The sequence below is a fragment of the Dasypus novemcinctus genome, chromosome 27, assembly GCF_030445035.2.
Source record: "Dasypus novemcinctus isolate mDasNov1 chromosome 27, mDasNov1.1.hap2, whole genome shotgun sequence".
NCBI classification, from domain to species: domain Eukaryota; kingdom Metazoa; phylum Chordata; class Mammalia; order Cingulata; family Dasypodidae; genus Dasypus; species Dasypus novemcinctus.
The window spans coordinates 24569466-24585949 of record NC_080699.1 but is presented as its reverse complement, the minus strand read 5'-3'; the positions used below and the strand labels follow the sequence as shown (position 1 = coordinate 24585949).

General features: G+C 37.1%; 1 protein-coding gene across 2 annotated transcripts in view; it reads right to left on the bottom strand.

Moving 5' to 3' along the window:
- Positions 1–239: 239 nt before the first annotated feature.
- UBE4A (ubiquitination factor E4A) overlaps positions 240–16484 on the bottom strand; it is a 34467-nt gene continuing 18222 nt past the window's right edge. For both annotated transcript variants that reach the window (XM_004456318.5, XM_012524366.3), the window contains 9 exons: positions 15095–15227; positions 13413–13600; positions 11738–11838; positions 11530–11643; positions 10000–10174; positions 7376–7556; positions 6569–6716; positions 5257–5414; positions 240–3217 (listed from right to left, as the gene is read on the bottom strand). In XM_004456318.5, coding sequence (XP_004456375.2) covers positions 3088–3217; positions 5257–5414; positions 6569–6716; positions 7376–7556; positions 10000–10174; positions 11530–11643; positions 11738–11838; positions 13413–13600; positions 15095–15227 — 1328 coding nt within the window. In that variant the 3' untranslated portion in view covers positions 240–3087. The remainder of the gene's footprint in view (positions 3218–5256; positions 5415–6568; positions 6717–7375; positions 7557–9999; positions 10175–11529; positions 11644–11737; positions 11839–13412; positions 13601–15094; positions 15228–16484) is intronic.

Here is a 16484-nt window from a genome sequence, read left to right as displayed (position 1 = left end):
TAGTGGGATTGCTGGGTAATATAATAGTTCTATACTTAGTTTTCCAAGGAACCATGTTAGATAGCAGCTGCACCATTTTACATTGTTACCAGCAGTTAATGAATGTTCCTATTTCTCTGCATCCTCTCCAACACTGGTTATTTCCCGCTTTTTTCTTTTTTAAATAGCAGCCATTCTAATTGGTGTGAAATGGTAGCCACTAGCTTTTAATATTGTGATAAAATAAGTGATGACCAAGATTGTATGTAAGTCAGGCGTTCATTTATTAAATACAAGTTTTGAACAAATACCCCCAGGCAAGTTTGACAAGAAATAACCTTCCTGGAATGTTTCAAAATACAGTTATGTTCATCAAATTTTGTCAACCTTTTTGTTCTTCATTTCCTTTGTTTCTGGGTTCCTTTCTTACTTAGCAGTTAGAGGATGCCTGTTATTTCCTCACATGACATCAACAGTACAGCATCAGCCTCTGGCTTGTGAAGGCACCCAGTAGACTTATGCTCTGTGCAATGGCTGCTTAGCAACCAGCAACAAATAAGTAAGAAAGCTTTTGTAGATGTGATACCAAATAGCAACTGGCACCTTTACCTGCATCATTAAAAAACCTTTAAAGTTTCCTTCAGTTTTCACATATCCATTAAAAACTATATTAAAAAAAAACAACAACTCAGACTGCTTGATTAAACTTACTTAAATAATGATCCAAGTTTAACATTACCCTCTTGGTAAGTTGTGAACAATACGAGAGCTGATAAAAAGCCTTCATTTTCCTATCATACTCCAGCAAAGCCCACACATAACTAGGTATGTCAGAAAGTCTGCTCTAATAGTTTCAGAACTGCTTCTGAGTTCCAAATAATAAAACACCTCTTTACGCTTCCAAGTATGTATATACACTATATTGTACCAAGGTTAAGTTTTAAAAGTCTCATTTTTTGTATAACCTTAAATTACTTCACAGCTAGAAAGAAAAAAGGCACAAAGGACACTTGGTTTGCTTACCAATAGTGGCCTTAAGCTATATACTTGCCTTTGTGACAAATTTAAAGATATCCAGCAGCATTAATGGTACCAAAGCCATTCGTAACAAGTTTCAGGAAGAGTTAAAAAAAAAAAAAGCTTGCCAGAAAGGCTTACAATCTAAAACCTAAACACAGAAACAGAATAGACAGATACTAGAGGCAGCATAGAGGTTGTTAACTAAAAAGCTGTTGGGAACAGCTGCCTTCTCTAAGGTTTTGTGCCCACTTTTCCTCCAATTTTCTTCTGTAAAACTCTGGTTCTACATCCCTTCTTAAAAATGGGATCCCTTTTTAAATCCCTTTTTAAAACACCCTATTGAATTGGGTATGGAAGATAAACGCAAGTAGATAGCTTATTTTTTATACATAGTTCATCCTCAGAAAGGGGGAAGATTAATAAATACAGTATGAAGCTCATTTTAAGAAAATAAACAAATCCTGTCAACCCATGCATTAAAGGCCCAGTTAGCACAATGAATTACATTTTGCCATTTGCAAAAGGGTCCTACGCTTTTCATTTATAAGCACGGCAAAACCAAACCAAAGATAGAATATAAGCATGGCAACAGACAATTATATCTAATGTGGGATGTCCTCTGATTTGAGATCTTCCAGCTGTACCATCAAAAAACACATCAAGGACCACTTATAGCAACTTGTGTTGGAGTATCATAAAACTATCTTATTTTAGAGGCTTATGGTTAACAGTAATTTCTAAATGAAGCAATGATCCTTCTTTTCAGATCACATCAGTTTCCTGGTCTCTTACTATATACTCAGGCTTAAAGGGATAGTGATAGGAAGTCAGTATGCCTCATTGAGCATGCTGAGCTGCACAATTGAGTAGGGAGCTCAAGCTCAACTTGTAAAACTAGGGCCCATCCACTTACTAACTACACAAGGCTAAGTGGATATTTGAAGTGGCTTGCGGACAAGGTTGTGCTCAAAGTCCTACTTTGTTAATTGATGACCTAAGGCCGAGGTAGAAGCAGCTCTTAGAATTCAGGTCACAAGCCCAAACAAACATTAACTATGTACATTTTATAGTTTCAGAACTTTATTTATCTAGAATGAGTGTTAGCAAACATGGCCACACACCACATACATTTTACCATGTAGGAGACAATATAAAGTGGTAGTTTACACTAGGCCAATATAAAAAAGTACAGGGTATATACATATACTAAGATATACTATTGATATTAGTCTCTTAAAATGACATTCTTCATGGTTACATTTGTTTAACTTTTCTGCTCAGGTCTATTCCTTGAAGCAACAGCTTTTTATGGGAGAAAAAGGGTTCAGCATCCTATTTATTTCCTCACTCCAGCACTTTTCAAAGTGTTACAGTTGCAAGTTTGCCTTACCAATCTTTATAAAAATACTGTAGGCCTAAGTTTTCAGTGGAGAGTGTTTGTCTAAGATGGTATCTTTGAGTTACAAGATAACATAAAATTAAGGGCTACCAACAGAAGTTGCATAAGATTTCCTTTTTTCATCTTGTCTAGCATTTCATTCAAAAGGGATACAGAAATATCAGGTATCTGCTTTCATATGAAAAGTTATTTAGTAACATTAGAGAGATGTAACAAGGAAAAAGGCCAGTTCCTGAAGGCTAGTTAAAACCCTGGTAACACAGGTCTTTCTGATGACATTAGCTATCACTGAAATATTTGAACATAAATTTAAAAGCAGTGCTCACCAAAAATGTTTGAGCAGTACTTGGTGGGAGGAAATTTTAGTAGTTGAAGTTTTTATAGATTACTTTATGATAGGAAAAGGAAGAACAAAGAATAGGAAGAGAGAACAAAGGGTGAAAATTTGTGATGATTTCAAAACTTGGTGATACTATAATAAGTATAATTTTCTGCAAGCCAGGGGAGCACTATAAAGTTTTTAGGAATCTTAATGATCATAATTTCAGTAAGAGCAGTTCTCTAATTTAGTAAAGAAAAAAAGAAAAAAAAAGAAAAAGAAAAGGGAACAGAACCAGAGAGAGAGAAACCACAAACAATTGTTTATCTACACTCTGGGGGTGGTTTTTGGTTTGTTTAGTTCACAGTATTTATTCAAGTTGTTCCTTTTGTTGTAGTTTCCTCTCTGCAAGCCACCGCTGGATTTTTTCTTTTAGTTCTGTGTTTGGCCGGATCTGGTCCATTGTGAGGGGACTACGGTTAAAGGGATCTGTTTGGTCACTGTGTCAAAGAGAGAAAGGAAAATAGGGTTATTTCCATACATTTTGTCCTAAGACAAAAAGAGAAGAAAACCTAGGCATCTCACTTTGACTGAGACTGAAGCTAGAGTGTCTAGCACATTATAACTTGAGCAGTGCGAACCTGGCATTAGAAAGAATGAGATAGAGAGAAAGAGTGATTGATTCAGGAGATTTTGTTTTCTTGTTTTTTTTTTTTTTTCTTAAAGGTACAAATTACTTAGCTACTTTGTCTCTTTGTCTCTTAACAAATTTTATCTTGACACTTTATCTTATTCAGTTGATATTTGATTCCAGTGGCTTTAAAAAATGCTATTCTTCTGTCACTAACCTTTAAGTTTCCCTAAGGCACAGAGACCTTTGTACACTCATGTCAGTGTAAAGAGCTGTTTATAGTTTTAAAGTGACAGGTTCTTGAAACAGTCTAAGACATTTTAATTATAATGTTTGTAGTTAAAAACAAAAAGGGACAAAGCCTTATAGATTGACACTGGATTTAGCTAGCTGATTGATTGCTATTCAAGTAAATGAGTATTATGGTTTCCTGGTAAGGTATGAAGGTTTGTGACTTACTTTCAGGTTTAATATATTTTTTCTCTGTAATCTGAGGGCACTATAAAATATAAATTTTCACTGACACTTTCTGTAAGACATATCACCTAGCACAGCATCAAGGATACGGTGACTGCTTAATGCTGAATGCCATGAAGTAGAAACTTCTGTCAATATTTTTAAAAAGCTACCACTTATTACTACATTCCTGTTTTTTCTATAAATATCAGGGGCAGACTGTCCACTGAACAGACAAGTAAGGGAAAATTCATGGCTAATACCGCTGACTACATAATAGCAGCATAATAAGGGTTAACCCATATGCTAAGTATAGGATAAAACCTGAATTTTTGAAACACTTTTTGTCTTTGAAACTAAATTATGGTTTCCTAAGGCTGTAGGGGTTAGGAGGAAATGGAGAATAACAGCTAATGGGTGTAGGATTTCTTTTTGGGGTGGTGAAAATGTTCTAAAATTTACTGTAGCAATGGTTGCGCAATTCTATGAATATACTAAAACCCACTGAATTGTACACTTTAAACGGGTGAACTATAAGTTATGTAAATATTTTAATCAAGGTGTTTTTAAAACTTTGAGATGATGCAAATATGGCAATATGTTACCTAAAATCTAGGTGTAGGATATTTTGGTTCCTGTTATATATTTTTTTCCCTAATTTTCCATATGCCTTAAATATTCCTAATAAAACTAGGTTGTTTTTTTTTTTTTAAAGGCTTTTAAAATTTATTTCTCTCCCCTTCTCCCCCCATTGCCTGCTCTCTGTGTCCATTCGCTGTGTGTTCTTCTGTGTTTGCCTGCATTATCAGGCGGCACTGGGAAACTGTGTCTCTTTTTTGTTGTGTCATCTTGCTGCGTCACCTCTGTGTGTGTGCAGCGCCACTCCTGGGCAGGCTGCACTTCTTTCACGTGGGGCAGCTCTCCTTGCAGGGTGCACACCCTGGGCATGGGGCACCCCTACACGGGGGTGCCCCTGCGTGGCATGGCACTCCTTGTGCGTGGCAGCACTGCGCATGGGCCAGCTCACTATACAGGTCAGGAGACCCTGGGGATCGAGCCCTGGACCCTCCATATGGTAGACGGACGCTCTATCAGTTGAGCCATGTCTGTTTCCCTAAGTTGTTTTTTTTTTTTTAAAACAAAAACCCCAAACCTTCTGTCTTTTATATTTTTATAACTAAGATACAATTACAAATGAATTTATATTCCAGGTTGACATATCTTATAACGTATGTTGATAGAAATTATTTTCTTAAGGAAGGAAGGGGTAAGGTTGGAGCCAGCATTTCTCAATAGGCTGTCTTGTTTTGGATGTTTACATCCTGGACAATCAAGTGATATACCTCTATCAAAAAGCCCTTCTAATACATCAGAGAATCAACAATAAGGGGCATTTACTGGGTGTAGAGTATGGTTCTGTGCTCCTAAGGCTGCTTTTTAGGACTGGCATACCTGAGCAAATGTCTGGCAATGGTAGACCTATCCACAGTGACTCTGGAAGATGGCAGCACCACTGGATCAGACATCAGTGTGCTCATGATGGGATCCAGGAACTCATCACAGGCATCTGCATAGGTCTCCTCTTCCTGCTGCTGGAGATCTGCCAGGGACTGAATGCAAAATACCTGGTAGTTAAAGTGACTTTCTGGTGCAGCTGAATTCAGAAGGCTCAATCACTTTACCTTAATCTTGATCCTCAATAACCCTTGACAGTGGCAAATAATGACAAATCTCAGCTTCATTTTTTTCAAGAACAAGATGGATATTATAGGAGCTAATTTAGCATTGAGCCCTAACTAAAAATACAATTTGGCTCAGCTGCAAGTAACCATGACTGGAGGTGAATTTAAGGTTAGCAAGAAAAAAAGTACACATACAACATCCTTCTGGCAATTGTTTTGTTGTACATGCCATCATTCAAAAGGGGATGGGGGTAGGAGGGTTATTACTTGCATGATGACAGAGTCTCCCGTGTCGCCTGTATATGTAAAGCAATTTCTGGTTTTAGGTACAAAAATCTCAACAGTAGCCAGACTTAATATGGTAATAGGATTGTCAACTGTCACACATAAACTAGGCACCAAATGTGTAGGAATTTAAAAGTAGTTTCAACACTTGATTCCTTTACAACTGTAGTTCCTCAGGGATCCATCTGGCTAAGCTCTAGGCAAAGACGATGCCCAACGCAACTCAATAAATAAGTAACTTCAATGAATCAATAGGGAAAATTACTCTCAATAAGGAAAGTTTTCTATTAGACCTCTATACCAAGAATTTTCCTGTTTCATAGCAGCTAACGGAGCTCTGTCATACTCCAATCAAAGGGATTAGCAGAATACAATATTTTAATCTTTAAAATGTATGTGTATTCCAATATAAGTCAACCACAAATAGAGAACAGAGAACATCAATAAAAATCAATGACTGAAAACATCAATCCTGAATTTTATTCTAAAAAGTTCTTCTGCATTTACATCCTAGATATTCAAGTCTTTTGATAATCTTTTTCATAAAAACCTTTGTACATTCTTCTAATAGTATCTTCTTAAGTCATTCTTCTGTTCTCATTCTCATGTGAAAAGAGGAATAGTAACAAAAATAAGGTAGTTCTAGTTACTGACAGACCAAGAAGACTCATCTGTTCACATTTTCTCTAGGCAATACTTTCTTTGATCGCCCTGAAATAGGGTAAATAGCAGAAGAGCTGAGTTGACAATGTCATTTTTATTTAACATATAAACAAACAACTTCTCTTCTTCCTCACCTTGATTCTCTCTGCCAGGTTGCTGAAAGCCACAATCATGTTTCCAGGCTTATTTATTTTCTTCAGGACTCGGACTGTCTGAGCAAAGAGAGTTGGGGAATAGGAACGTCCATCCTTGGGCACAGTGGCACAGAAATTCTCCTCGTCCCTGGAAGGTCAGCATCAGAAAGAAACTGCGCATCAGGGGATAGGTCAAATGCAGAAGATAATGAATGGGTTGTGGAAAAAGGTTCCCCATCACTTAAGAGTCATGAATGTTGCTTTGAAATAGGTGTTCTAATTTTCTAGTAAGTCAAATATCTGTGGCCTTATAAGAATACTACTTTTCCAAACAATGGTACGACCAGTAAACTCTCTCTGTTATGTATAGACCATAGCAGAATGTTGGGAATCCTAAACAATGTCCCACGTAGGTCATAGAAAATCTCTTTTTCTTAGGTACTGGGGCTGGGGATTGAACCCTGGACCTTGTATGCGGGAAGCCAGTGCTCAACCACTGAGCCACATCAGCTCCCCTGAGTTGGTTTTCTTGTTTGTTTACTTGTTGTTTGTGTTTTTGGTTTTAGGAGGCACTGGAAACTGAACCCAGGACTTCCCATGTGGGAAGCAGGTGCTCAACCACTTGAGCCACATCTGTTCCTGTAAAATATCATTATTATAAAAACTAAAGAAGATTTCTTCATCAACCAACTAGAAATGAACTGTTTTTCTATTTTCACAAAATTACCAATCAGCCATTCTACTATCAAAACCCCAAATTAAAATTTTAGCATCCCCTATGGCTTATACAATTCCAATCTCAGGTACCCAAGATTTAAGTAGATAGTGCAGATATCCGAAACGAGCTGCTGTGGTTTGAAGTCAAATTCACTGAAGTCCTTGACTTTTAAGGCCCCCATTTTGGGGCCAACCAGGTGTTGCAGGAAGTAATTCAGCATGGAGATGATACGCTCAGCCAGGAAGGGGTGCACAAAGAGTGATCTGATCTCTGGAAAAAAAGACAAAGCTTCTGAAAACTCAATCAATACTAATCTTTTACTTTTTATGCCTTAAGAGTTTTACCTGGAGAACTCTGAGGACTACTATTTTTTTAAAATTACGTAAGTAATAAGTTTTCACTGCAGTTCATATTAGAAAATACAGACAAGTCAAACAAAAATAAATATCAAAATCAAACCTACTACCCAGAGATGAGCACTGTTAACTTTTAGCTATATATCCTTCTAGTTTTCTCGTATTTACATACATATGCATGTATTTATTTTCAAAGCCAAGATGATTAACATATTGTACATATTCTGTAACTTACTATTTTTTTAAATGATGCCATAAATCTCTTTCCATTTTAGTAAATATATGTCCCTGTTTTGTCCAACATGGTAGCCACAAGGTACATCTGGCAACTTAAGTTTAAAATAAAATATAAAATAAAAATTCAGTTTCCCAGACATATTAGCCACATTTCAAGTGTTCAATAGTCACTTGTGGCTGGTATCTACAGTACTGGACAGCCTAGATTCATGGAACATTTTCATCATCACAGATTTACACCATTTTTAATGGCCACATAGTTTTCCAGTTTATGGTTGTACTGTTAATTAATCCTTTATTGGTGAACATTTACATTGTTTTCATTTTTCTCCTATTACAAACATTTCATTTATTGATAACTTCATTGTATACACATCTTGTATACTTTCTTGCTTACTTCCTTATAACAAATTTGTAAGGAATCACAAGATGAAACTTCAAAAAAATTTAAAAATAAATACATATATTTAAAAAGTCAAATAGGACTATAAAGCTTGCTTAGTTCTTGATTTTTCAATTTCGTCATTATCTACTGACTCTATACCAATAAGGATTTACCTCCTATTATCCTGTTCCCTTTCCCCCAAGTACAAATTCCCCCCAATATATAATCAAATTTTTTGTTAAATAATTTAAGAGTGTATACCTTTAATACTATGTAAATATAATTCACAGCAGAGCTACATAGTGTCTCAATGATTACATAGTTTCATTTTGGCAGAGTATACTTTTATAACTTCTCAAGAAAGAGTACACTGGAAGTAAACTGATACCTTCATGTCTGGAAATGTCTTATCCTACTCTCAAAATGAACCAATAGTTTAGCTGGCTATAGGATTCTAAACTGAAAAACCATTTTCCCTCGGAAATCTGTTCTAGTTTAAAAAGTCACTGTTGGGAAATTCAAAGCCATTTTGATACTTAAACTATTTGTATAGGACTTCATTTTTCCCTGAGAGCTGTAGGATCTTTGCTTTAACCCAATTTTCTGAAATTTCATAATGATGTACTGTGGTGTAGGATTTTTCAATTCACTGTGCTGGTCACTTTTGTTAGGCCCCATTCAATCCAGAGACTGTTTTTTTTAGTATTTGGGAACTTTTTTTGGGTATTATTTCTGTTTCCTCCCTTTCATTTCTCTCTCTCTTTTTTTTTACACTTTCTTTCCTAATTTCCATCTCTTGTTCTTTCTGTTCCACTTTCATAGAAGATTTCCTTGAATTTATCTTCTAGCCATTCAAATGAACTTTAAATATTTCTAAAGCTGTATTTTCAATCTATATTGAATAAGCCTTTTTATTGCTTGTTTCATAAATGCTGTATTATTTTATCCTTCTGAGAATTTTATGAAGTTTCTTTTTAAAGTAAAAATAATTTTTTAAAAAATTTATAAATAAATTGTGTTTTCATTTTGGAGGATTTCCTCAAATGTCTGGTGCTCCTTGTTTGTCATTTCATACATAACTGAGGTAATAAAAATTGTCATTTCAATATATAATCAGTACAAAAGTTACTAACGAGATATTTTGTATTCTTTATTCTTTTTTAGACTAAGTCTTATAGTGTGTAGTTTATACTTACAGCATATCTCAATTCAGACTAACCACATTTCAAATGCTCAATAGCCCCAAGTGGCAAGTGGCTACTGAATTGGGCAGAGTAGCTTTAGGGCGAATAGAGATAAATGTTTTAGATCCACTACATTTAACCAGAACTCAAGCATATTTCTGGGTTAAAACACACACACACACATATCTCTCTGGGTGTGTGTATGTGTGTATATAATCACATATACATATATGTGTGTGTAGCCATATATACAGATATGTGTATATATATGTAGTTATATATATACACATACATGGCAAATTTACTCTCAAGATAATGTATACCAACTTGTGCTTTCTGGCAGCTATGTGAAGGTGACCACTTCCTCATTCCCATGTCAACAATGGGCATAATCATTCTTTAGAAGCATCTTTAGTGATTTTCTTCCCTCTCAGACTGTAGAGGATACTGTCACCAATGTCTGAATTTTTAATTTCTGTTGGACTGATCCCTCAAGTGAAGCAGATCTTGACCATTACAATTTTTAGGAAAGCAGTGCCTTATGGCTTTACCTGATGTTAGAAAGGCAAGGGTACCAATTGTTTCATTGGACATGATGTTATGGAAACGTGCGAGCTGTCCAAACATCTGGAGGCCAGTCTCCTTCTCTCGGCGGGCTTCGGGAGTCAGATTATCCCATTCGCCTCTATCCTTTTCAATCTGTTGAATCTTAATCTTGCTCAAATACTGTAGAAACCACAGGTAGGGTAGAACAAAAAGTGCAATCGAAGGGAAGATGACATTTAAGAGGGTCTACCTAACATCTAGTCAACTAATTTGGAAAAACCAGAGACTATATAAGAGATGTGAATCTATTTCTCAGCATAAAGCTGAAGTTATAAAAAAGAAATTGTGGCTTCATATAGATTTATTTCAGTCTGGGTAGATTCAGAGGTAATTCCCCTAGAAAAATTATGATATATGAACTAGTAAGGAGGATAAATAATATATGAAACCCAGGCAAAACCAAATAGGCTACAGTGAAAAGAAAAAAGACAAATCCTTCTTGAAATATTAAAACACAAATCCAAAAGAAAAAACTGCTTACTAAAAATCAAATATCCAAGATGACTAAAAGGAGAACTCTAATTAAAAATGCTCTACCTTTCAGCATTCTAGCTGCTGTGGTGAACAATGTGTTAAACTTACAGTCCCAGGAAAATACCATCTGTTTCATTCTTTGTGTCACACAGTTTTTGCTTAAAAGGGTCTGTTTATAACAGGACTTGCTCTCCCTTTTTAAGAAAACCTATCTTAAATCTTGAAGTACAGAACTATGACAAGAAGCAGATTAAACTTTTCTCATAAATCAAATATATATTACTCTGGGGACAGTGTCCTGTCTATCTTGCTGCATCACAGGGAAGGGAAGTTTTTATAGGAGCAATAAGTAGCTCCTTAAGAGACAATTAAGGAAATAATACACCCAAGGAGCTGAGAGGCACCTGGCTGTATTTTATACTTTGTGAATACACAGTATAGTGTGGACGTAGTAAGAAGTCTGTGATTTTCACTTGACTGGCAAAAGGGTCCGTGCAACAAAAAAAGTTAAGAACCCTTGCTTTATATGAAAAAATAACCCAAACCACAGGTTTTTTTTTTTCAAGGAGTGGTAAAAAATCAGAATCTTTTGGGAGAGGATTAAAAACTGTTGCTTTAGTGAGCCACTGTTACTGATGTATTGGGATGGAAAATGACTGAAAAGTCACTGACCAAAAGCAAGATCCTGTTTTCTTTCCATAAGGCTGGCTTCTCTAATTTCTGCCAGCTCACCCTTATTTGGCTTCATCGTACTACCTTTCCAACTCTGCCAAAGTATCCATCCCAGCCCTTAGGGTTTCCATGCCCCTTGATCTTCGTCTCTTGGAACAATAACCTAGAAAAGTCTGTAATTTTGTAAGTTTGGTGGTATGTTATTACTCACAAATTTTTGATGTTCAAGACTGACACTAGGGTAATAAAGATTTGTTCTATTATGGTTAAAGGTAAAAAGTTTACACTGGTAATTTGGTAGTATGGGGGCAATTAAATCTGTTTTTTACCTGTATGGCTTCATCCAAAAGGAAGATGGCATCATTCATTAGCAGGTTAAGAAAGCGGAGGAAAAGAGGGGGATTCATGGCTTCTAAATTCTTAGAGGCATAGTCAGCCAGATCCTGTAAGTACCACCCCAAGAGAAAACCATTTTAGTATTGAACCACAACTCACTGGGGGTGACTAAAGTAAGTGGGTTTTACCAAAAATTCTCACCTTAATGCTCTCTCGATAGGTATCTGTCCCCCACATGTACCTTAGGATGGGGTACATGGGACGGCGGTAATTAAACTTCTGTTCAAATTGATGGGGGTCTCCTATAGTAAGGCAAGAGCAAAGATTCAGCAAAGATGGTGCTATTAGAGATAGAGTGAGTTTGTGTCCATGTGGGGTATTTTCCTTCATTCTGATTTGACAATGCTACTGGCAAAATCTGTGCTGAGAATTTCTATAGCCTTGGAAGTGTGGCCTTGGAAATGTTTGCTCATTTCCTTACAGAACAGGAGGGAGACAGATATAAAGGACACCTTATTCAGCAAGGGACAAGGACCAAGTTGTAAAATAAAAGTCAAGGGAAACAAATGCTCCAACATCCAAATGCAGTGTACCTATCAGACTGAATGAGGCCTCTAAGCTGGCCACGTGGTGGTGACAGCCATGTGCAGTGCAAGACACAAGGAATGCCCACAGTCTTCATAGTCCACACTGCAACTGTGCAGCCAACTGTTCTTGATTACTCTGAAAATCAAGGGAGGAGCTAAAAAATTGAAGCTTGTATTCTTTTTGACATACCAAAGATATCACTAGAGCTCTAAGGTCAGATCATATTAACAGAGGAGAGTACAGGATATGGAGTGAGAACACCTAGGTTTTCATTCTACCTCTGCTTAAGTAAGTCACTTAACATTTTTTTTCAATTTTCACTTCCTCAAATGTGAAACAGAAATTATAATACCTACCCTACCATTACAATCTTGTAATGAGATAATGGAAACAATTTATTCTGCAATTCCTTATGTATCATAAGATTACACGTACTGTTTCACTCAATCATCACTTTGATCCAATTTACAGATGAGGAAACTAAGGCTCAGAGGTGAGCAGGTGACAAAAGCAAAATTTAATTACTGGAAAGGTAGTAAATAAAATGTTAATTGCCTCTTTAAATGTAAGTTGTATATATCACTGGATGGTAGGAGAGACCTTTTAAAAATAGATTCTAAGTTAACTGCGTAATAGTTTTTATTGGCTGAGATGGGTTACTGTTTATTCAAGCATAGGGGCTCAGGGTTAGGCCAAGAGGAATGGAATGTGCCCTTTTTATTTCTTTTTAAAATTTTTTAGAGCAGTTGTAGGTTTATAGAAAAATCATGCAGAAAAGTAACGAGTTCCCATGTACCTTCCCCTCACATACAATTTTTCCTAATATTAACTCTAACAATTAGTCTGCTTAAGATAAAAGAATCAGTCAGCACACTGTCTCAAGACCCACTATTATGCAATGTTAGGCAGAGAAAAAAATAAGGACCCAGGTTTTAATTGGACAGCTCAATTTATTTGAATATGTCTTGATCAAACAATATAATAAAGTTGATAAGTGTAGATAAGTTTTTTTTTTTTTTTTTTTTTTAGTTGGCACAGACCTGGGTTTGATCCCTGATTCTGCTACTTATTAGTTAATCTTTTTGGGCACCCATATCTTCAAATGTAAAGTGGGGATAAAATTCAGATAGTGACTAATGAGGTAATGTAAAAGAAGCACTTAGCATCAAGGCTAGACCATAGTGGGTATTCAATACGTGATGGCTGATGATATTTCTCTGACACATACTGATCAAAATCCACTGGGATCAGTTTCTCAGTGCTGGACCCAGCTTTATGACTGCTTTACCTGTAAATTCAATGTCCACAAAGACCTTGATTAGAGCTTCTGCAAGTTGGGGTGCATGTGCAAAGCTGCAGAACACACGTTTCCGGTGGAACACACTGGATACCAAGGGGTTTGGTGTCTGATCCAGGTGGGGCATCACTGCTTCCAACACCTCAGCTAGTTTGGCCCTTAGATGGGGGTTCTTCATTCTGCAGATAGGACAGAAAGTAAGATGAACAGGCAGAAGACTTAACCCCCCAATTTATGACTTTGTTCTCTCAAACATGAGGAGTCAAAATATCCTATACCACCATTACAGGAACATATCTGCTTCTAAATTTTTTTTTTTTTAAGGATTTATTTATTTATTTCTCTCCCCTTCCCTCTACCTCCCCCCAGTTGTCTGCTCGCTATGTCTATTTGCTGAGTGTTCTTCTGTGACCGCTTCTATCCTTATCAAGGGCACCAGGAATCTGTGTTTCTTTTTGTTGCATCATCCTGTTGTGTCAGCTCTCCTCGTGTGCAGTGTCATTCTTGGGCAGGCTGCACTTCTTTCGCCCTGGGCGGCTCTCCTTACGGGGTGCGCTCCTTGCATGTGGGGCTCCCCTACGCAGGGGACACCCCTGCGTGGCAGGGCACTCCTTGTGCGCATCAGCACAGCGCATGGGCCAGCTGCACACGAGTCAAGGAGGCCCGGGGTTTGAACCGCGGACCTCCCATGTGGTAGGCGGACGCCCTATCCATTGGGCGAAGTCCACTTCCCTGCTTCTGCACTTTTAAATTTGCCTATTTCTGGGGTGTAATACAAGGCACACCATTTAGCTTTTGAGAAGACAGCTTACTAAGTATTAGGGAGAGTACTTAAGGTTCTATTTAGTGCTCAGCTGTTCTTTTCCAGTTCTCTATAATACTCAATAATAACATTATTTACTGCTTATTCTCTGACAGTTTCAACTGGGTTCAGTGTGCCTTTCAAAGCTTCCTGAGGGCAAGGGCCAGGATACAATTATTCTTTATTACCCACAATGAATACCATGTGTGCCTAATAAATACTTGTTGACTTAGGATTTCTCTGCTAGGCAAAGGATTGGCTTCTACCTAGTTCTCAGAGTCATGGTGCAGGGGATGGTGGATCACTCCTTTTTTGGGGAGAGGGGCAGCAAATCTTCACTTAAATTCAAAGAATCTGTTTTCTTTGGTCTAGGACACCGGAAAAAAAAAAAAAAAAAAAAAAAGCAACTCTACAGGTCACAGTGTCTTCCTTTGGGAAAGAATACTAGAAGCTATGAGTGAGAAGACTTGAGATCAGAAAGAATATTTACCTAAGTTTACTGCTCATCCAATGCAGAATAGCAAGAGCAAGCTTTGCTATCATGCAATTATTAGAATAATTTTAGTACCTGCCTACAACTAGTAAATTTCTGGCATTATGGTAATTATCTTAACCAGGGACTAGCAGTAGAATTCCCATCAGTACCTTATATGCAGGTTCAAATTCTCTGTGGGAAAAGTCCTTTGCTTATTATGCCTCTTAACAGTGGGAGTTTTGCCTACCCAAAAGGATGATCAGGTGATTCATTAATGTTAACATAACTTCTGAAGGCAACCCCTTATGATTCAGACTTGTTTATCTCTTGGTTTAGAAGTCTTCTGAATGTTTTGCAGCTCTAAACAGTGACAGAGTCAAGCTGTTACTACTTAACCTTTCTATGCTTCCAGTGAAAACAGTGATAAAGTGAAGAACATGCTCCAGGGAATCTGCTGATGTCTCTAAGATGTCATCAGCAAAGCGGCGGAGAAAAATGAGGAAATCACCCAAGTTATCTGCAAAAAATTCTGAAAAAGGAAATATTCATGTGAATTAGTCAAACAGCTATCTGTACTAAGAAACATTTAAATTCTGCTCTTTCACCCAACTTAATAAAGGTTAAAAAAAAACAAATGTATTGTAGACAACAGAAATAGTGATGTGAATAAATGTAGAATCTCCTTAAAATATAAGTCAATTTTCTTTTTTATCCAGGTAAATATATGAATGTATATGAACCTTTTTGGGCATCCTTGTCTTCAAACATAAAATTGGGATAAATTACACATGAATGGCAAAAACCATTAATGCATCAGTGCAGTGTTAAAAACCCACCAGTTACTGAGTTTAAGAAAGTACACTAATGTTTTTTCTCACCCTCAAGGTTAACTGTGGTTTAAACAACCCTTTGGATTGATGAAGGATCTTTAATGAGGTTAACACAATAGATGTCTTTGGTAGCCAGCCTCTAGGATGGCCGCCAATGACCTTGCTTCCTGGGATCCACACCCTTGTATAGTTCCCTCCCCAACACTGTTCCATGGCATACAGCAGAACTGATGGGATGACATTCCCCAGTTTAGACTACAGCAACCTGCAGCTTCCATTTTAGTCACTTGCTCTGGGGGAAGCCAGCTGCCATACTGTGAACAGCATTGTGGAGAGGCCCATGTGGCCTGGGAAAGAGGCTGCTGGTCAACAGCCTGCAAGGAACTGAGGCCTGCCAACAATTACATGACTGGGCTTGTTAAGTGGACCCTCCAGCCCTAGTCAAGTCTTCAGATACCTACTGTACTGGCTGACAGCTTGACTGCAATCTCATGAAAAACCCTAAGCCACTTCTGGATTCCTGACGTACAGAAACTATGAGATAATAGGTTTGTTATTTTAAGTTGCTATATTTTGGGGGTAATTTGCTATGCAGCAATAGATAACTAATACAGCGATCAAGAACATAAAGCCTGATTTGATAGACAATTGCCTCATCTCTGACATAAATCCACAAAATCTCCCTCTCCCTTTGGGATTAACCAACAGGAGATGATTTTATCTCTAAAGAAAAGCACAGGGAGACTTATATAAAATTTATAAGTTGAATAACAAACAATAGTAATGACAGAAATTAACAGCTCTGAAAACCCTGACAGCAGTGGGGACGAAAAGCTGAGGATTAAGCTGTTAGTTCTCCCATACTTTCACCAGTAGCTATTATTCTGTAAGTTTGAGTTGTTTCTCCAAAAACAGGTGAATAATAACTAGGGAAGGGTATTTTGAAGATTAATCTT